Source organism: Candoia aspera, chromosome 2 (genome assembly GCF_035149785.1).
Source record: "Candoia aspera isolate rCanAsp1 chromosome 2, rCanAsp1.hap2, whole genome shotgun sequence".
NCBI lineage: Eukaryota > Metazoa > Chordata > Lepidosauria > Squamata > Boidae > Candoia > Candoia aspera.
Genome location: NC_086154.1, coordinates 202,987,342 through 203,010,052, shown reverse-complemented (window position 1 = coordinate 203,010,052; position 22,711 = coordinate 202,987,342). Strand labels below are relative to the sequence as shown.

General features: G+C 37.7%; 1 protein-coding gene and 1 pseudogene across 1 annotated transcript in view; both read right to left on the bottom strand.

Annotated features, from left to right (window-relative positions):
- AOPEP (aminopeptidase O (putative)) overlaps positions 1–22,711 on the bottom strand; it is a 204,867-nt gene that overhangs the window by 92,404 nt on the left and 89,752 nt on the right. Inside the window, exons 9-10 of the mRNA XM_063295213.1 lie at positions 21,802–21,845; positions 16,086–16,146 (exon numbers count right to left, since the gene is read on the bottom strand). Coding sequence (XP_063151283.1) covers positions 16,086–16,146; positions 21,802–21,845 — 105 coding nt within the window. The remainder of the gene's footprint in view (positions 1–16,085; positions 16,147–21,801; positions 21,846–22,711) is intronic.
- Positions 6,972–7,116, bottom strand: LOC134492636 (U2 spliceosomal RNA; annotated as a pseudogene).

Here is a 22,711-nt window from a genome sequence, read left to right as displayed (position 1 = left end):
TTCATGTCAGCCTTCCACCAGTAATTCAGGATGTAAGAACATATAAAGAGACTTGATGAATCAATCCACCACCTATCTTTGACACACTGTGGCCAATAAAAGATATCTGAAAAGCTCACAGGGTCTTCTACCATCACTCCTGGAATACTGTCTTTGATCCTGGATGCATCATATACTACTATCAAAGCTAGTAGCTATTGAATGAACTTCTGTGTGACCTCTGTGTGATGTTCTTTGAGGTAGATTAATTTGAACAGTAATTACTAGCCCAGAGTTACTCTACAATCTTCATGATTCAAAAGGATTTGAATCCAGAACAGATATATTTATAAAATATTGCCGCACAAGCCCAAATTTGCCACTGTTTAAAATAACCTCTTATGGGTTAACACATTCTTATTGCATGTATAAATGTACACCCACAAATGAAGCGTAATAGAAAGAACTTTTATATAACTGCTCTAATGCAAGGCTTTCCAAAAATATCACCAGATGATAGAATTTATGGCTACCAAGTAATGAAAGTCAATTGAGAAATTAAACAATGAGAATTCATGTGCATGAATGTTTATCAATTGGCTACTAGATTCAAATGCTGATCTGTAAATGACACCTAACTAAGAAAACAGATGTATACATATGTATATATAGCATGTTAAAGGTATGCTATAGACACAATATGCTCATTAAGCATATGTAAATATTCAGAAGACATATGAAGTAGAACCAGTTTTCAACCACAGGATGTTAAACTGTTGAACACTAAAGACACAGATTCACATTCCTTCACCAAGCCAACTCAGAATGAAGAAAGAAGACCTTTTTATGTATCAAATATATATACAGCTGTGTGACAGCTACTCCTCTATGCCACTATCTCTCTGGGCAATTGGTTCCACTGTTGAAATTCTGTTACATTAAATCAGAATCTGCTTTCCTGTAACTTAAATAATTATTCTGTATCCTGCACTCTGGAATGAAAGAGACCAGATCTTATTCTTCTTTGTGACATCCTTTCAGGTACAGGTAGTCCTCACTTGACGTTGACTCATTCAGTGATTGCTCAAGATGGTGCTGAATGAGGGATATTTACAATGGGTCCTCATAATTGCGGCTGTTCAAGCATCCCCATGGACACAATTTGGGCGCTCGGCAACTGACTAGAAATTACAATGTTGCAGCATCCCATGGTCACATGATTGCTATTTGTGACCTTCACTGCCAGCTTCCAACAAGCAAAGTCAATAGGGGAGCTGGCAGGAGGTTGCAAATGGTGATCACACGGCTGCGGAACGCTGCAACCGCATTAGAATTTGCCTAACGATGGCAACTGGGACTGAAGGAACTGCCATTGTAAGTTGGCACGGTCACATCATGTTGTGCCTTATGACTGCATTGCTTAGCAACAGAGTTCCTGGTCCTAATTATCGTCAGTAAGTGAGGTCTACCTGTATTTGAAGTGCTATCATATTCCCCCTCAAGGCTTTTCTCAAAAGTAATCATACTCAACTACTTTTATCTTCTTAGATTTCTAGTCTTCTAATCAATCTTGGTGTCTTCCCTGAACCTGTTACAATTTTCTGAATCTTCCTTAAAATGTGATACCTTGAACTTGTGACTTGAACAAATGTTTCTGTTGATGCAGATTAAAACTGCTTTTACCTTTTTTACTCTGACATCTCACTTTTGACTCATAGTCAGTTTGTAGTTAACTACTATTGCAAGATATTTTTCACAAGTACCATTACCATACAAAATAAGAACTATTTTGTATCAAATTTCCCCAACCTCATGACCTCCAAATGTGTTGGACAAATGGTCTGTTTATTTCATGCTAGGAACTGTTCCTCAGCAAAGGATCGTTACCTTGTCGTGGTGCTGGAGCTTGAGCACCTCAATGATGCCATGAGCTAAACCGTGAAGGGCCACCCAAGACGGGAAGGTCATGACAGAGAGGTCAGACTAAATGCGATCCTTGGGGAAGGTAATGGCAACCCACCCCAGTATTCTTGCCGTGAAAACTAAATGGATCAGTACAACCAGAGATATGTCGGTATACCATCGGAAGATGAGACCCCCAGGTTGGAAGATGGTCAAAATGCTGCTGGGGAGGAACAGAGGATGAGTTCAACTAGCCCCAGACGTGATGACGCAGCTAGCTCAAAGCCGAAAGGACGGCTAGCGGCCGACGGTGCTGGTGGTGAACGGCGAATCCGATGTTCTGAGGATCAACACACCATTGGAACCTGGAATGTGAGATCTATGAGCCAGGGCAAATTGGATGTGGTTATTGGTGAGATGTCAAGATTAAAGATAGACATTTTGGGCGTCAGTGAACTGAAATGGACTGGAATGGGCCACTTCACATCAGATGACCACCAGATCTACTACTGTGGACAAGAGGACCACAGAAGAAATGGCGTAGCCTTCATAATTAATAGTAAAGTGGCTAAAGCAGTGCTCAGATACAATCCAAAAAACGACAGAATGATCTCAATTCGAATTCAGGGCAAGCCATCTAACATCACAGTGATCCAAATATACGCCACAACCACAGATGCTGAAGAAGCTGAAGTAGAGTAGTTCTATGAGGATCTGCAGCACCTACTGGACCACACGCCTAGAAGAGAGGTTATTTTCATCACAGGAGACTGGAATGCTAAGGTGGGCAGTCAGATGACACCTGGAACTACAGGTAAGCATGGCCTGGGAGAACAAAACGAAGCAGGACATAGGCTGATAGAATTTTGCCAAGACAATTCACTCTGCATCACAAACACTCTCTTCCAACAACCTAAGAGATGGCTTTATACATGGACTTCACCAGATGGACAACACCGAAATCAGATTGACTACATCCTTTGCAGCCAAAGGTGGCGGACATCTGTACAGTCGGTAAAAACAAGACCTGGAGCTGACTGTAGTTCAGATCACGAACTTCTTCTTGCACAATTTAGGATCAGACTAAAGAGATTAGGGAAGACCCACAGATCAGCTAGATATGTGCTCACTAATATTCCTAAGGAATATGCAGTGGAGGTGAAGAATAGATTTAAGGGACTGGACTTAGTAGATAGGGTCCCGGAAGAACTATGGACAGAAGTTCGCAACATTGTTCAGGAGGCAGCAACAAAATACATCCCAAAGAAAGAGAAAACCAAGAAGGCAAAATGGCTGTCTGCTGAGACACTAGAAGTAGCCCAAGAAAGAAGGAAAGCAAAAGGCAGCAGTGATAGGGGGAGATATGCCCAATTAAATGCAAAATTCCAGAGGTTAGCCAGAAGAGATAAGGAATTATTTTTAAACAAGCAATGCGCGGAAGTGGAAGAAGACAATAGAATAGGAAGGACAAGAGACCTCTTCCAGAAATTAGAAACATCGGAGGTAAATTCCAGGCCAAAATGGGTATGATCAAAAACAAAGATGGCAAGGACCTAACAGAAGAAGAAGAGATCAAGAAAAGGTGGCAAGAATATACAGAAGACCTGTATAGGAAGGATAACAATATCAGGGATAGCTTTGACGGTGTGGTCAGTGAGCTAGAGCCAGACATCCTGAAGAGTGAGGTTGAATGGGCCTTAAGAAGCATTGCTAATAACAAGGCAGCAGGAGACGACGGCATCCCAGCTGAACTGTTCAAAATCTTGCAAGATGATGCTGTCAAGGTAATGCATGCTATATGCCAGCAAATTTGGAAAACACAAGAATGGCCATCAGACTGGAAAAAATCAACTTATATCCCCATACCAAAAAAGGGAAACACTAAAGAATGTTCAAACTATCGAACAGTGGCACTCATTTCACATGCCAGTAAGGTAATGCTCAAGATCCTGCAAGATAGACTTCAGCAATTCATGGAGCGAGAATTGCCAGATGTACAAGCTGGCTTTAGAAAAGGCAGAGGAACTAGGGACCAAATTGCCAATATCCGCTGGATAAGGGAAAAAGCCAGGGAGTTTCAGAAAAACATCTATTTCTCTTTTATTGACTATTCTAAAGCCTCTGACTGTGTGGACCATAACAAATTGTGGCAAGTTCTTAGTGGTATGGGGATACCAAGTCATCTTGTATGCCTCCTGAAGGATCTGTATAACGACCAAGTAGCAACAGTAAGAACAGACCACGGAACAACGGACTGGTTTAAGATTGGGAAAGGAGTACGGCAGGGCTGTATACTCTCACCCTACCTATTCAACTTGTACGCAGAATACATCATGCAACATGCTGGGCTTGAGGAATCCAAGGCTGGAGTTAAAATTGCTGGAAGAAACATTAACAATCTCAGATATGCAGATGATACCACTTTGATGGCTGAAAGCGAAGAGGAACTGAGGAGCCTTATGATGAAAGTGAAAGAAGAAAGTGCAAAAGCTGGCTTGCAACTAAACCTCAAAAAAAACCAAGATTATGGCAACCAGCTTGATTGATAACTGGCAAATAGAGGGAGAAAATGTAGAAGCAGTGAAAGACTTTGTATTTCTAGGTGCGAAGATTACTGCAGATGCTGACTGCAGTCAGGAAATCAGAAGACGCTTAATCCTTGGGAGAAGAGCAATGAGAAATCTTGATAAAATAGTTAAGAGCAGAGACATCACACTGACAACAAAGGTCCGCATAGTTAAAGCAATGGTGTTCCCCGTAGTAACATACAGCTGTGAAAGCTGGACCATAAGGAAGGCTGAGAGAAGGAAGATCGATGCTTTTGAACTGTGGTGTTGGAGGAAAATTCTGAGAGTGCCTTGGACTGCAAGAAGATCAAACCAGTCCATCCTCCAGGAAATAAAGCCAGACGGCTCACTTGAAGGAATGATATTAAAGGCAAAACTGAAATACTTTGGCCACATAATGAGAAGACAGGACACCCTGGAGAAGATGATGATGCTAGGGAGAGTGGAGGGCAAAAGGAAGAGGGGCCGACCAAGGGCAAGGTGGATGGATGATATTCTAGAGGTGACAGACTTGTCCCTGGGGGAGCTGGGGGTGTTGACGACCGACAGGAAGTTCTGGCATGGGCTGGTCCATGAAGTCACGAAGAGTCGGAAGCGACTAAACAAATAAACAACAAGGAACTGTTCAGAAATTAATGCGTGACATTTTGCTAAAATCACTGTTAATGTTGTTATATATGCTTTTTAAATGGAATATTTGGTTGGTTGGTTATTTATTACTCTTAGGTGCACTGTCCAAGAATCTTATTCGTAAAGGACAGTTAATAACTATTTATGTGTATATAAGTGGACCCTAGATCTGATGCAAGAATGCTCCATTTATAATAACTGCCTATCGAATCACACAGAAAGGCTATCTGCAGACTTCTGTTTCCTACAGCACCCTCTGGAAGTACAAGAAGCTTAAACTAAGGGTGCTAGTAGTGAATATGTCATCACACAAATACTCCTGTATGCTGCCATTCTAGAAAGATATTCAGACTCAAAATTTAGAATCCAATGGAAATGTAGTTAATAGATTTGCAGATACTGGACAAAAACATGAATTCAAAGCTTCCAAGCCTCTTTTCAGATTCTAGTTAGCCTTTTACTCAGTTATCATGAAATGCACTGGGGTATAGTGTAAAAATGCTGGGGTTTTGCTTCTATTTTCTTGTCCTCTGATGTCTAAGACTGTAGCACACTGTAGAATGCTTTCACACTGCAAGCATGAATCTTTAAACATAATCAGTTACTTTTGGAATTCTTATACAGTTCACACAAAATTTCTTTAGGATGCCTTAATGACCACCCAACAACAGTTTTAGGCATATCCAACAGAGCAATTCTACTAAAGATCCAAACAGCTGGAGCTCTGAGTAGCTGGAGCATACCAAAACATTAAAAAGTTTTATCCACCACCACGCCAGTGAGAATAATGAAATATGAGCTTTTCATACTACATGCCTGAAAAAATCTCAGCTTTTTTCAATGGCTGGGTAGAGTCTGATTCAGAGCAGAACTACAGTACATGTCAGATATATTTACCTCTTTATTTATTCATTTATCAAATTTTATCACCACCCATCTCCCCCCACAAGCGGAATAAATATTTGTAATGCTCCATCGTTTTAATAAAATGTAATGCTCCATCATTTTAATAAAATGCAGGATCACCATCAGTTGTTTACCTGCTCAAAAGCAGACAACCGCACCCAGATAAGCAGCCTAGTAAAGAAATAGCTAGACCTTTTCTTCTCAAAAGTTTATCTTTCAAAACAAAAACTCCGCAAGACATTAATTGCTGACAATGCTTTAAATATGAGCATTTCTATCAAAATCTATACATGATAAAAGCTGAGTGATACCTTTGCTCTGTTTTTTGTTTTTGTGACTTCGAGTCAGTGTTTACTCCTGGTGATTGCCTGGACAAGTCCCTGAAGTTTCCTTGGCAATGTTTTCTGAAATGGTTTGCCATTGCCTCCTTCCTAGGGCTGAGAGTGAGTGACTGGCCCAAGGTCACCCAGCTGGCTTTGTGCCTCAGGCGGGACTAGAACTCACAGCCTCCTGATTTCTAGCCTGATGCCTTAACCACTACACCACACTGGCTCTGCTGATATCTTTATTGGGGCAAATTAAACTTAGACAAATATGTGTGCAATCTTTTATTTTCCCTAGAATATTTCAGGTGAATGCTATGAAAAACAGGGAGTGAGAAAGGAGGGTGAAATTCAAATCAGTAGTCTGCATGTTTAAAGCCATAATGTTTATAGCTTTGTAAGAGTGCTGAGACAGAGGCAGCAGATGCAATACTGTACAAGCACTACCGGTGATTCTAGTATCAGATTTTCTCCAAGCACAAGGGACAAGGGGAGAAGCAACTCCCCCAGCTTTGAAAGTACAATGAGATCACAGTCCATTACCCACCAGTGGTGATACACACAGTTGCCTTGACTGAACACATATACATATTCAGGGCCTGATTTATAAGAAACATGTGACTCCCTTCCATCAACAGTTCCATTGGCTACTAGTCTACTCCTGATACAGTTTACAGTTCTGCTTATGACTTATATAAATCTATACGTCAAGAGACCAAGTTATTTGAAAACCATTCTCACTCATATACCCAGAATTTAAGATCCTTCAGATACTACACTTGATCTTAGCCAAAAGGCTGAGAAACAATTTAGAATCATGTTTGACCCTACAGTCCTTATGCCTCTGCTGTTGTCAGACAGCTACCAATCTCATTGGCACCGTACCTGTATAGAAGAACTTTGCAGTCTTGGCCTCTCTCCTGAATATTTAGGCCAATTAACCCTGGAGAAGGCCAAATCAATAGTAAAAGAAAGAATTAGGGACATTGATCGACAAAACGCTATCTCCAGTGCTCCTGAATTCTATCGCCAAATGTTAGATAGCTGCAAACTCTCTACTGTGAGGTATCTATACAATTTAACCTTAAGCAAATATAGATGGGCTTTTCCAGAGTCCACTTTGATGCCCTCCTTTCAGCACTGATGGCAGGAAGATTTCATGGGACTCCCGATTTACAGAGACTTTGCCCTTGTGGGTCCAGGGAAGTGGAAACTCTTGCCCATGTCCTCTTACGGTGTCCTTTTTATGATGCTCCAAGACGTGCCTCGATCTTCCCAATCATTTCTAAATTTGAAGGTCATACTGATAGATTTTATGTTTATTTCTTTTTAAGGGATGCTGACTCTACAGTCACACATCAGGTAGCCAGATATTTTTATCAAGTTATACAATTGTGCAAAACTTTTAATTAGATATGTTGTTTTCCTTTTTTTCCTGTTAATGAATTGTGGGACTAAACTATTTTTCTTCTTCTACTGTAAACTCTGATCAAAGACTGTAATGAAGATATTTGAAAGATCCTTCAGAGAAGCTTTTTATCTGTCCTGTTGGGATCAAAGACACACTTGATAGCAACAAGAGGCCTTCTCACTGGTTGTTCACAGGCTCTTGTACTTTCTATTAAGAGAGGTTAGCTCTATTATCTTTCTCCCTGAAGGCATTTTTATTCTGACAGATTTTTGATTCATAAGCCTCCTTGCTTCTGAATGCAGGTTTTAAACTGGTATATGCTATTATTTCTTTGTTATTCTTGTGTATTTATTGAATATGTTTACATGCTTAATTATTACTTTCTTCTGTTATCTGTGTGTTATCATTAGCTAATGTAGGAACTGTATCCAAAAACATTTTACCGGAAAAAAAACCACAACGAACAAGAGTCTAAATTCCTGCTGTTCTTGCTCATAGATCTTCCCTGGTGATAATTACATCTTAGAACATTGTCTGAAAGTGCATCATGCAATAATCACGTTAAAGCTAAATAGGCTTCATTGTGGTCAGTGAACAGATGAGAGACCATTTACGTTTATGTACACTCATAAATATAATAATATACTGGGCTAATATAGTTTTTCATGAAAAAATATGTAGGAAGACTGTGGGCCAACTGAAGACTGATTTTGTAGCAGAAGAATATATGAAGCTATCTTGTGGAGTCCTTGGTCCTCTCTGAGCCTTGTTGTTTTCTTGCAGACGTTTCATTGCCAGACTAGGCAACATCTTCAGTGCAAAGAGGGAGTGGGCTTGCTCTCAGTTTATATACCTTGGCTTGCCCTGCTTGTGTTGGTAGGGGTGTTGTTCTCTCCTTGGGAGTTCTTTGATTGGGCTGTTGTCTGCTGCTTGGTTGATTGCCTGAGTTAATAGTTCCTTGATTAGGGCATATTGTGCTGTTTGATGGTTCATCTGGTGTTAATTCTAGTGTTGATTTTTGCATATCTGGGTGTTGATTGCTGGCAAGGGAGTGTACTGGTCTTTTGGCTTTTCTATCATCTCTTTTGAATGGTATGTAGATGTTGTTTACCTCTACGTGTCTGCTGATGGCTGCTTTTTCTGAGTGCCAGGCTTCCAGGAATTCCTGGCGTTTTTGGATTTGGTTTGGTTTAGGATGCTCACAGTTTCCCAGTTGAAACTATGGTTGAGTCTGTCCATGTGTTGTGAGATCAAGGAAACTATCTTCTCATGAGCAGGCCATTGGTTCATCTAGCCTAGAATATGTTTACTTTGACTGGCAATGGCTTTCCATGATCTCAAGTGGGGTCTTTCATACCACCCACTAGCTGATCTTTTTAACCCATGTACCAGGCACTGATCATGGACCCACATACCTGCAAGGCTTGTGCTATGTTACTGACCTATCACCCTACCCCAAGAATTTGGTGGCCAATCTGTCAGTCTACTAGTCATGAGTCCACTTATAGCTGTCTGTCTGTCTATCTGTCTGTCTACCTACCTTCCTACCTGTCATATTTACTATATAACTGCCCATCTCACAATCAAGTGACTCTGGGCAGTGTACAACAAAGTTAAAAACAATATATAGAAATTAATATTATTAATATTAAAAACCTTAAAATTATAAAAAGCACAAAACTAGAACAAAATAAAGATATTGGGAGAAGAGCAGATGTTAATTACATAGGAGCCATCACAATATTTTGTCACTCCCCTGGGGTGCCAGACCTGGTGACACAACCAGGTCTTGAGGAACCTCCAGAAAGTTAAAAGGGGTGAGGCCAACCTCACTTTGGGGGAAGGATGTTCCATAAAGCAGGGGCCACAGTAGAAAAGGCCCGCTGTCTAGGACCCACCAAATGAGGGCCATGAGGGTCCCATGCCATGCCTTTCCAGTGAGGGGAGAGATTGAACTACATAATGACCTGCCACTTCCCAATGTATGGTATTGTCCCTTTTCTTCCGGTCATTTATAATGAAATAAACTGCTTCACTGAGAGTTAGAAAAAAGACATTAGCTTATTTAAGGTTATACAAACCAACCATTTTCAAAAATGCAAGTCACTTATTAATGTATTTCTAGGCTGCAATCTTGCATAAGAAAGAAGAGCCATTGAACTTTAGAGCAGAGATGCTTAGGATTGCCTTATTTAGGGTCTTTTTATTATTTTATATTCTTTTTGCATGCCTTTTGCTTAGAAAGGCAAGGTGAATATGATTTAAATTTAGTCATAAACCATTTTCACACTCTGACCCACCCCTGTTCAAGAGCTCCAACACATTTCCCTGTAGAAAGGGCAAAATCGTATTGGAGGGATACTGTATGTGTATGCAATCCCACATTTGAACTGTGTTTAGCAACAACAGGGGAGATTGTAAAGTCACTCTCGATTATGAAAAGATCTTAATCTAAATCTAAATAAATGAAATACTGTATAACCAGCTTCTCTTACAACGTTACCAATCATATTTCTAGCATAAAAATGAAAATGTATTTTACATTTTACAACTGAGTTGTGTTGCAACTGTAGAGGCTAGTCTGCTTTTAAAACGCCTCTGTGGTGGTTGTTTCCTGAAATGGTTAAGCCATGCTTGCTCACAATATTTCCAGAATCAATAGAAGGCTATAAGTGGTTGGCATCTTTATGTATCTATTGTATCCAAACTGTCTCCACTTCAATCCCTCAAGGAGGACTTCTAATGCTGAAAAACAGTCAGCACCGAGCCTCTGGGAAGTTGTACAGCTTGAAGTGAACTCAGCTGCCCTCCTTTACTGGCATGCCAGTATGCTTGGGAGAATTAAAACCATGGCAAAATGCTAGAAAGGGGTGGAGTACAAATACTTTGAGTAAATGGATACAGTAAAAGTTTCTCTGAAATAGACAGGCAATCCATTGGCATGCAGAGATGTGCTGGTTGAGTAACAGGACGTCTCTTCCTGCTTTTCAAGGCATTGAGAATCGGTGCTGGAAGCCAAAGCTGACTACAGCTTTTCTTCAGAGTTACTTCTACAGCTACACACTATATCAGCGAGCAAGTCAACAGCTAAATGGCTGGAAGCGGTTGTCTCCACAGCATTTTCTTGTTTGTTTATTACTTCATACAGAGAGCAGGGAAAATATTCCAATAAAACTTGAAACTCAGGAAGCCCTGTTGAAAAAGAAAAATATTCTGGGACTACATACTACATATTTCTTTTCTTCTCATGTTGTTTTGGATGTCCAAAAGGGAAGAAAAAAAAATACCACCAGAACAAGAGTTAATTGGTAGCTAATCTTTTTGCTTTTCTTAGGATATTTTTGTAAGGCACAAATTAAAACAGACATGTAATTTGCAGGCTCAGCTGTGTCTCTATTAGAAAGGAGCTTACATCCCTATTTAAGAAAGACCTTTCCTCCCTCTTCTGGGCTTCCAGACCTTTGAATATGTAGGTGGAAGAGTGGGAACTTGGGAATGTCGATTTGATCCAGCATTAACCAGCCAGGCAGCAAACTCTTATTGTTCTGGAGATACCAAACATACTTCCTTTCTACTACGGGTAAACCCAACCATTCTGTGCATAACTTAGCTTTTATGCTCAGCAGTGTGATTAATGGAAAAAAGACAAGCCACAAAAAATATTTAAGCTTTGTTAAAGCTCTGTAAACAACTTCTTATGGGCTACGTTCATGGATTCTTCTCTAAAGGGAACCTATTTTGATATTTCAGGTCCCTGTATATAAAGCTGCTTCCAGTCTCAGTACTGTGTGAGTGTCCCTGAGTTTCTAAGAAACCCCAAACTTTTTAAAATTAGATTTTTGGTTAGATGGTGATACTTTTAAACTCTATGTATAAACTCATAGTAAAAGCTCATTCATTATCCTATGTCCTGAAATGCCAACATTAGTTACAGTTCAGTGATGTACAGTATCAAGCTTCAGAACGAAGGTAAGTTTTTCTTGAGAACAGCTATCAACACCAGACCTGATGGGAATTGAATAGGCAAACTGTAAAGCTTCAGTGGAGCAGAAGAAAGGAGGAAGTAGTCTTCAAATGAGGGGTTGTAACATATGCTTACTATAGGCAGAAGATCTGTATCACCAATTTTTAAAAATTGTACCTGACCTGCAGAAATAGGGACATCTTCTTAAACTTGCATTACTTTCACTTTCATCATCAAGGTATATCACATTAAAATAGAAAGCCACTGAGGCAATGGATGCAAAACAAACAGAAGAAATATAAACAAAAATAATAACCTAGAAGGACTATTACTACTGTACTCTAGAGCTGACAACCATTTTTAGAAATAAAGTTCTAATTCTCTTATGCTGGACTTGGGGCAGAAAGAGAGTGTAAGGGACAAATACAAATATTAAAAATGCCCCCCCCCCATATTTCATACATTTATCAGTAAATTTAAAATAAAGAGGTTTTCTTATTTGGTGAATGCATTCCCTAAAGTCTGGAAGGTTGGTTTGTAATAGCCTAATTAGACAATAATAATAGCCTATTTTCCTCAGCCATAATTATTTTCCTGAAATGTCCCAAAGCCAGTCAAAACAAAACCAGACATTTGCCGAGAAGACTGGTAATCAGTTACTACAGGTTATTTTATAGATAACCATAGCACAAAAACCTTTGTGAATATCCCTTAGGAAAACAATTTTTTTTGTTATTTTATCTGGATGAATGCTTTTTGCTTGTTATTCATTTTTTAAAAAAAATGTAATTGAACATGGGGCTGAGAAATCACAGCTTTGACTAGCAGAGTTAACTGAGAGTGAATAATCTGGAAATACGTCTTCATTTAAGCACTGTAGCTATGATATAAAAATGATTAAATATGAAGTTTGTCTAACCTGATTTTATTATATTCTATAATAATTTAATATTGCTAATCACCTTGAAATTAATTCATAATACTTTGGGATGATGACCAAAATCCCAGACAAGGATATTCTAAATAGGAATGTTTGTTTAACAAAAATAAGAATCAATAAAAAGACAAAAATTAGTACGATTGAAGTACTTATAACAAGCCTTGCCAAGTCTTAGACTGCAATAACATCTGGATCATCTGAAAATGGTTCTGCAAAATGACAGAAAATTCACAAACAATACTGAACTTGTTCTGGGAAAGGGATATATAGTATTCATGACAGAGCCCTGGAACCTGGATGCCCCAAAGCATTTTTTTTAACTCTATTGCTATAGTTCAAGAAGAAAAGGAAAATCTTTTATGAATTCACCCCAAATGGATCAGATTAACTGAAGAAATATCTCTCTTTACCATATTTACCCACTAAGACCCAAGGTTATATTCCAGGGCCTTCTCCAGGTAACCCCTTCCCCCTCAAATAAGAGAGACAGCTCCAAGAATGAAGGTCTCAGATTATCTTCCTTTTCATTATTTAAACTGCTATTGTTGTGTTCTTTCTTAGAACACACAGACTCCAAAGTAAGTTGCAATTAAAAACTCTTTATTACATGACACTTTGAGACCTCAGTTCTCCATTTTGCCTCTCTTCCCACTCTTCTCTAAGTCCTCCCACTGCTTGTCTGCTGCAATGTCTCTTTGGAGCTGTAGTACTACACTACACCTATTCTGCCTTCAAGGAGAAAAATAAAAAGAGAGGAAATTAATCATTGAAACTTTCCATCTCTCACACAACAAAAGCTGATGTTAGGACAATTTAATCTGGCTATTTAAGAAGTAAATCTGAAGATAATCAATCTTTAATTTTTCAACTTGGACTAATAGCAAAGCGGTATGAAGTTGTGAAGAAGTGATCCATTTAAACTACAGGACACTTTACTAGTGCTTCGCTATATAATTCATTACAAAAATATTGCCTCAGTCCTGGAGATTATAGATATATTTTAAAAAAAACTTGGAAGGAAAAGGCTAAAGCTACCATCAGATGGATCTCCATAAAAATGAGAGAAAAAGAGCAACAAATCCAAAGTACAATTTCAAAGTGAAAGCATGTGGAAGGAAAAGAAAACCTCATATGGTATGTTGGATCATGGATATAACAACAGGGGAAGGTAGGAAAAAGTAAAGCCCAACATATGTATATAGAAAAGAAACAAACAAAACCATTGTGTACTGATAAGTTGTTAAAATATGGCAAAGGCAGGAGAAAACATAGACCAACCAAAATACATAATTTTGTGAAGTGTATATATTGTTATAGGGAAAGATTGTTACTTGTTTAAACAACTGAAGGATGAGTAAAGTAAGCATAGAGTGCAGAATTTTACCTTATTCATTACCTTGGGTCGGGTAGTACTAAATAGATGACTAAAGAAAAATGTATGTTGACCATGAAAAGCTTTGTTCAGCAATAGAGAATCATAGTTCAAACAAATCATAGATGACATTGCTCTTGAAATGTTTCAAAACAGACAGGAACAATAGCAAGAACCTGGAAGTATATTTTTACACAGTGTTAGAAAGGACATGACCACATCATTACTTAATAGGTCCTTTCGTATTCTAAAATCAGCTGTTTCTAAAGTTGTGGTGTTATTTAAACTCAGTCTGGAGTTGCTGACATTAAATCATTATTAACCTAATAGAAGGTGAAAAGCTCTCCAGTCCTGTGGTGAGTCACCTCTTAAGCTGCTGTACATCCTGAACTGATAAACAGCAAAATCAACAGCACAATGCAGTTGACCTTATTTAACCCAGACTCAACGAGTTTCAGGAAAATGCTCCCCTGCAATCTTTTGTGTCTACACAAATGTCTATCCTTCAGCATATATATATAATGTAACACACTGGAAAATCTGACTATGATCCAGTGAAAAGACAGGCTTGTTGCTATGGGGAGGGAGGGGACATTCTTTTATAAAGCTGATTTCCTAAACATTCCTTCAAAAGGGAATTTGAAAAATATTTATTAAAGTAATGCCCTCTCCTATCATGACATCAAACTGTTTTCAGCGTTAACAGTGTTGTTTGTATTCCAGTTATTTGAACTGCTGTGAGTGGGCGTGACAGGAAAATAACTAAAAAAAAGGAATTTGCTCATGCACTATGGGTAAAAACATTTGCTCCTTCAGATTCATAAGATTCATAAGATATGGAATGGCAGACTGGTTCTATGACTCGCTGCTGGATTAATCTATTCTTGGTTTCTGCCAATTTTGCCTGTGCTAAACAAACAGACTGGAGATTACAGAGATTGAAGGTCAACATTCCAGGGGCACCAGATTCTGGATGTCTGGAGAATATAGTGTAGATGCAATCTACAAGAAGGACCTCTGGTAGATAATGATGTAAATATGCTAGAGACAGTAAGTAAATTCAGATTTACTTATTGTCTCTATCACTGAAATATCTGACATTTCCAGATAACTGGATGTGGCAATTAAATATATGAATCATAGATAGAATGTGCAATTGCCAAATGGGTCACTGGGAGGATGATTTCTTCACCACCATTGTTTATCTTGGGTTGAGTAACCTGTGTAATATAAATACCACCTTCTATTTCTCCGTGAAGGATATCGCTACACTTAAAAATTAAATAAATATTTTAAAGAATCATCTTTTTTTCCTCTTTTCTTTTCACAAAACATTCTGTTCCTAGCACAATCCTAACAAGTGTGAAATCTTATAAATCAGTCTTGCTAAACATTAAAAAGTTGATAAATAAAATTAATAATTTGTGACAGTGTTTTACTTCATCTGTAATAATTCACAAAACGTGAAAAAAGGTGGAAGGCCCCTGTGCAAGCACCGAGTCATGTCAGACCCTTTGGGGGGACGCCACTTTCGCTGTTTTCTTGGCAGACTATAGCGGGGTGGTTTGCCATTGCCTTTCCCAGTTGTCACCTTCCCCAGCAAGCTGGGTACTCATTTTACCAACCTCGGAAGGATGGAAGGCTGAGTCGACCTGAGCCGGCTATCCGAGAATCCAGCTTGCGCTGCGATCAAACTCGGGTCATGGGGAGAGTTTCGGTTGAAATACTGCTGCCTACCACTCTGCGCCACACGAGGCTTTCACAAAACATACTTTCCATTAAAAAAAAAAAGTGAAGTGTCACTAAGATTCCTTAATAATACAATTTCCAGTGAGCAGTATCCTTAGTAATAAAATAAGGTTTAAGAGATTTTTCCCCTTGGCAGCATCTCTTTGAGGAAAACAGAAAATGGAACCTGCAGTTGATAAAAATTGATTCCCATATGTGCATTTTATAACAACATAAACTGGTTGTCATTAAAACTGAGATTTTATTTCATGCCATATCTGTTATAGTAGAAACAGTAATTTGAACAACATGTTCAGCAGATTCATACACAGGATTCTATTCAAAACAAACATCTGCATTTACCTTGGGTATTCCTGAGCAGTCAAGCCACTTCTGGAAAATGTTTTCAATTGCCAGACCATACCTTCCAAGCAAATAAAAAAATAATGAACTTTTAGTGTGTGTTTGTGTGTGTGTACTGTGTGTGTGTATATCCCCCCATACACACAAATAAACTATATATACACACATACACTATAACATATATAAAAAACAGAATAGTGGCATTTAGTCTTCTTGACAGCTTATTAATTTTCACAGTTTTTGTATTTTCTTCATACTTTCTTACTAAACCATACAATGAACGGGGAATTCCAGTTATTTAAAATTCCCTAATACAAGGTTTCATATCCTTCTCCTATGTAGCATTCATACATGTTCACCTTAAAAACATTACTACATTGGCTTCCTTTCTTTCTGGGTTACAGGAGAGCAACGAAGGCCTAACTGTTCCATCTAACATAGGAGAAGGACATGCTATGATTGAAGATGTGAATTTGGCATGATTTATATATTTTCTTTTTCCATAATTTTAATACTGTGTTTGCTTTATTATGGGTGGGTTTATTTACTGTTTTTTGAAGGGATTCATTTTTATGATGTTTTGGTTTGTTAGCCACTCAGCGTTTTCAGGATTGAGCATCATACAAATGAAATGAAATGAAATGAAATGAAATGAAATGAAATGAAATGGAAGTTTAATTATAGGGACCAAGACACAGCAGTGAAACTATGAAAATATCTAAAGCAACTCAATTCTGTATCTCTCTTAAAGATGTTTAGCAGACCAAATACCTTAAACTCTTCATAAATATTTAGATAATAAGACAAGCTAAAATTAAAAGGCATTTGGTAGAATGTCAAACGTAAGAACAAAAGCACTGCCCTGTTGGATCAGACCCTTGGCCCATCTAGTCCAGCAGTCTGTTCTCACAGTGCCCAGCCAACTGCACAAGGAAGCCCACTAGTCTCCCAGCAGATGGCCTTCAGAGGCAGTCACACTGCCATCAAGGCTAATAGCCTTTGATCCCCATGACTTCCATGAATTGGTCCAACCCTTTTTTTAACCCAAAGCAGATGGGCTTTAAAATTTGTTTACAAATTTAGCATTTTCCCACACACTTATTTTTGCCATTAGTCTGATGCAGCAAGAGGACAATACTTTTGGTGAAATAGTTAAACCTTTAAAAGATTTTGCCAACAAAGCATCATCCTTTATGAAATAATCTATTCTGTAAACCTGAGACTACATATTTGCAGGATATTGTAATTAGCTGAAAATAGTCAAATAGTTTCAAACAAAGGACAACTGCAACATGACAATCATTTAGTAATGCGATAGGATGACAAAACACTGCATCCACCCTAATATACTTTAAACCCCAAAACAGAACAGCATATACAGTGCCTAGATAATGCAGGGTTTTATTTCCATAATGAAAGATATTAAATACAATATTTCAACTATAAACAGAATTCAAAATTCAGAACTCTAGAAATTGTTTGTCTGGAGATGAATAACTGTATAAATGAAAGTACGTTAAGAGCAGAGGTATATAATCTGTACCACTGACCTAATCTTTTCCAAAAGTTGCAATTTTTTAACACGATAACAGGGAAAAAGTAGTATATGAAAAATAATCCAATTGATCAGATTTAATTAACTACATTTAATTTAATTTATATTTTACATTCAATTACATTACATTTGTTTTGGTCCTGGTCCTGGTCCTGTCCACTATTTGTCTTGGTCTACCCTCTTACCAGACTACAGCCTCCAGTATTCAAAGGCTCCTGATTCCTGACCCAATATTATGCACCATTAATATAGAGGGTAATCCAAATTTGTGCTAGTGTCCAGTACTTGTTAAGATATTTAAATAAAATTAGTAAGATAATTTAACTACATAACTTATAAAGTAGGATCCCATAATTTCTTTGCTATGGAATGAGTGTTGTGTTACTGATATTTGTAGCAAATTTTGAACTAGCTCCCACTGAGCTATTTTCACAGGATATCTGTTTTAGGGCAATTATACACAACAGGAACATAACTTGAACATTATATTTTAAAATAAAGATCAAAACAATGGCATCTTATAAATTCATGCTCACGTTCTGATGTACACAGTATTTATTATGGAAAGCAGATGTGATTATGAATCAAATGCTATCTCATTCCATTAAAGTCGTGCTCCTTAAAAGTTTCACACCAATCCACACACACACACAAAAGAAGCTAATACACTGTACAAATCGTATAGAAATAACTATTAATCCATTTTGTTCATTTTTAAATCCAATGGAAAGTTGAGCAACTAATATTATCTGTTAGGGATGCGTATTTGATTTCTTTTTCATCTTGTTTCAGGCAGTTCCATTCATTTTGTTTTCCATTTCTTATTTTCTCATCCATTTAGTTTCTCTTCAGTTACTGTTTCATTCATTTTCCCACGTCTGCCCTGATTAAATTGGAGAATTAGTCTCCCTTCTGAGGCCACAGCCTTGGAATTTTCCATTCAAATGAAATGATGCTTTCAGATATTGTACAACTTCCCTAAAGCTACTTTTCATTTGGACTTGATGAAGACCCCCAATTTTCTAAGTAATTTAAAAGGGAGTGACATTCTCTAAATCTTACCAATACTTTCAACTTAGCCCTTTCTCTGTTCTCCTGATCGTAACTTTTACAACCTCCATATGTCCAACTGTGCAGCATTTGACTACTCACTTAAGGGTCAGGCATTGTAACTGTCAGAAAGACTGGACAAATGGCTGTTTAAAAAATTAACAAGGCCACATCTTCTCAAATCCTCATTGCTTAAGCTTTAGACTGGACAGTTTTCATGTCATCAATTTCAGAATCTTTTAGCTTAGATTGCTACTTCCTGAATGTTTTTATATTTGTTATCTGCATAACAAATATAAGTCAATGCCTTTTGTCAGTTTCAAGAATCTGTACTATTAGAAACAAAAGGATTTTAATTTGTTTTTTCTTTTAATTTTTCTATTTGGAGAAACAAAGCTTGATGTGAACCCAGCTTGATCTTGTTTAGCAATGGAAGACACTAATAGAAAAATGTCTGTCATATAACATTTGTAATCCCTAGATATCCCTTTAATATACATACCAATATTAGAAGAAATATTTCATGTCAAATGAAGACATAAAATTATTTAATGAGCTTCTACATTAAAGGCTCTCATGACATAAAAGTATTATTGTGGACTACATATTACACCATAAATAGAAAGCCATTGCTTTCATTGCTTGAAACACAATGTTAAACTATGCATTTTGGAAAAAAGTTTGGCAAAAGTTCATATCCATACTATTAAGTGTTTCAAAATGGTCATAAATGACTGCTTAATATAAAAAACTGGGAATGGTTTGTATGAAGAAAAACACATTTCAAAGCTACAATATTAGGTTAACTGAATAAATATGTTAGTTGAGTCCCCCAAAAGTTGCTTAAGCTTGCATAAGGAACATTTTGTGTTCCATTTTAAACAAGAGACACCTATATCGTAACCTAAAGTGCTTCTGAAATATTATTTGATTTCAAAAGAAAATTGTTCTGTGACAAAAAAAACTACTTTTATGATGGGGAGAAATAACCTTAAATCTAAATCTTCTTTTAGGTCAAAGAATTACTGTATATAATTAAATCCAAATAATTTCCACCATTAATCATTATTAACATATTTCATTTTACAAAGACAAAGCTCTACTCTTCTCCTATATTATGTTAAGAATTGAAATTTATTTTGTAATTAATAGAAAAACCTGATTGTCAGACTTATAAGTATAGACGAGAGCATACTTTATATAATGACAATTGGGACTGGACTTTCCATCGCTAAGTGATGTGGTCGTAAAGTGTGACTGCTTTGCTTAACAATGGCAATCGCTGCAGTCCTGGTTGCCGTCGTTAACTGAACCCCACAGTTGTTAGGCAAGGCAACTTCCTGCCTGCTTCCCACAACCAAAGTCAGTGGAGAAGTGGCAGGAAGTTGCAAGTCCCAGGCCTGCAGGCAGGTAAGTGGCTGCTGCTGCTGGGGAAGGGAGCAAGGGGTATGCAGGGGTATAGGGGAGTGTCAGGGACGGTGTGTGAGAGGCGCAGCAAAGCATGGGAATGGTGCATGAGGGTGTGAGGGAGGGTTGGGGATGGTGCACGAGGATGTGAGGGGGTGTGCAAGGGGCACTGCATGGGTTGGGGAGTGTGTGCAGGGATGTGGCATGGGTCAGGGAGGATGCGTGAGGGGGGGGTGAGTCACCAGCATGGTGTGAGCACAGAGGGGCTGGAGGAGGGTGTGCAGGTGGGGGAGACACCCCAGTGACTTGCTATCTTCCCTGCCAGCTTCCCCTTTGACTTTCTGGGGAAGCCAGCATGGAAGGTTGCAAATGGCGATTGTGATTGCAGGGCATTTGGCAACTGGTTGTAAGTGCCAATGAGTTGCCAACCTCCTAGACTGCGATCACATGACTGTGGGGGTGCTGGGATGGCTGGAACTCCGTGGACCGGTCGTAACCACCATTCATTCAGTGCCATTGCAACTTCAAATGGTCGCTGAATGAATGGTTGTACGTCAAGGACGATCTGTATTATTTTTGGCATCACTATCTTCTCACTATTCATAATTCTGGCAGCATACTGTATGGCTGGCTATAAAATAAATAGAACTGAAATCCTGCCCATTTTTTCTGAAGGGAGAAAAAATATAATTTACAATATATTTACTGGAAATTAACATATTCTTGCCACATTCTTAGGCAGAAATTAGCTTCCTAGTTTTTATAAAATCTTAATTGATAAAATTTAGAAAAGGGAAAGACAGTTAAGATTATACACAGATCCTAAGTACATCTGACTGAAACAAATTGATTTAACCAAGAAAATTAGAAATACCACCCCACCGTTTTTTAGAAAGAAAGACAATCCACTGAAACCTTCCACAATACAGTTCAAGCAGATCACTAGTAGAAATAAACTTGATACCATACTTGAGCACAATGTATTCACATACCAAGCCATAAAATACCTCTTCTGTTACAAAGAAAATGGCAAGGCTTTGCAACAAAGACAGAAAAAGCAGGGCAGACACTGAAAACAAAGCAAAGCCAAAAAAATCGGGAAGTATCCCAAGTGTTATTTAGGGAAAAAAATATGTGGAAGCCCAATATGTTTCAGGAAATTCCTCTGTCAAGGACATTAGTGTCCTTCAACCAAAAATGTTTTACCAGGTAAGCACAGTGCTCTTGACAAAGAATTTTCTGTAATGCATTGGGCTTCCACATTTTTTTTTCTTACTGACACTTGGGAAACTCTTCCCCCTTTTTACAAATGAAAAGATAGGGTTTATCACAAACAAAATCTACTCATCTAAGTCAATTAGATAATTTATTTCAGTTGAATTTAGAACTGCTTTTGAACTCAAAAACCTAAACTCTAATCTCATGAGACCTTAAACTTCTTTCTATGGTTTTTCTTTTCTTGTATTTTTCTTCTTTTATAAGCATGCTATAATTTAACCAATAATTACCAAACACTCAATTTCAATTTCATTCATAACTACAGTACTAGTTTCTTGGTATTTTAGGAGTATAAGGTAATTGGCTGCAGAGCTGCAACTTTAATGCATTACTGCACCAAAGTACTTGGAAGTTTTACATACAAGGTATAAATAAATAAATAAGAAAATAAATAAAAGCATGACTTTCAGACTCATTTTCACATACCCTTTTAGCTGGGGGAACTCTTCCAATAATAAATGAAGAAATTCCTGGATAAAAATAACAAAATGTTGTTATTTTACATAACAAACACACATAGCAACATTTTTATGACCATTCATTTGATTTTGATTATTCATAAACAGTAGACATGCTAATGAAACTCTAAGCCACATATAATAAAAGCAGATATGAGGAATGTCAAGTTCTAACAACTATCTTGCTCAAATACAAGGTCTATATGTTATATCTCCATACCCTCTCATAATCCATTTAGAGTAGTCACCAAATACTGACTGGCAATAAAAAAGTTAAGAAGATTAAATGCAACTATAAGTCTAGCGATGTAAATATAACTATATGTACAGTTAACTATAATTCTATATGTTTCTGTGTTTATATTTATATATAAGTTAATATATAAAACATCTTATAAAACATTTCCCCTGTTTCTGATCTTTAGATGTAAACTTGCATAGTACTTATCCGATAAATTCAATATCATCCAAAGACAAGTGGGGAACAACCATAGGCTCAGGATAAACCAAACAATTGCAGAAATACAAATAAAAATGTTATAGAATGTATATGAAGAGACAAAAACACCAACATCTCATTAGAAAGTGTTCACATGCTCAGATCAAGGGAATGCTGAATGGCTATTGAAAAAGAGAAGAACTGGGTGGAAAAAGTGGAGTATCCTACAAAATGGAAAATGGCACCTGGCTAGAACATTGCATAACAGCACTCCCACAGGTCAATCTTTTGCTATAAATTCCACTGTATTATGTAGTTATATTTCAAGGGTTCAAGGGTTACTATTTTAAAAACAGAGAAGAGGCTGGCCTTCTAGATACTTAAGTTGTGTGTACGGTTCACAAACGGCATCTTTTTCACTTTTAAAATATAAAATACA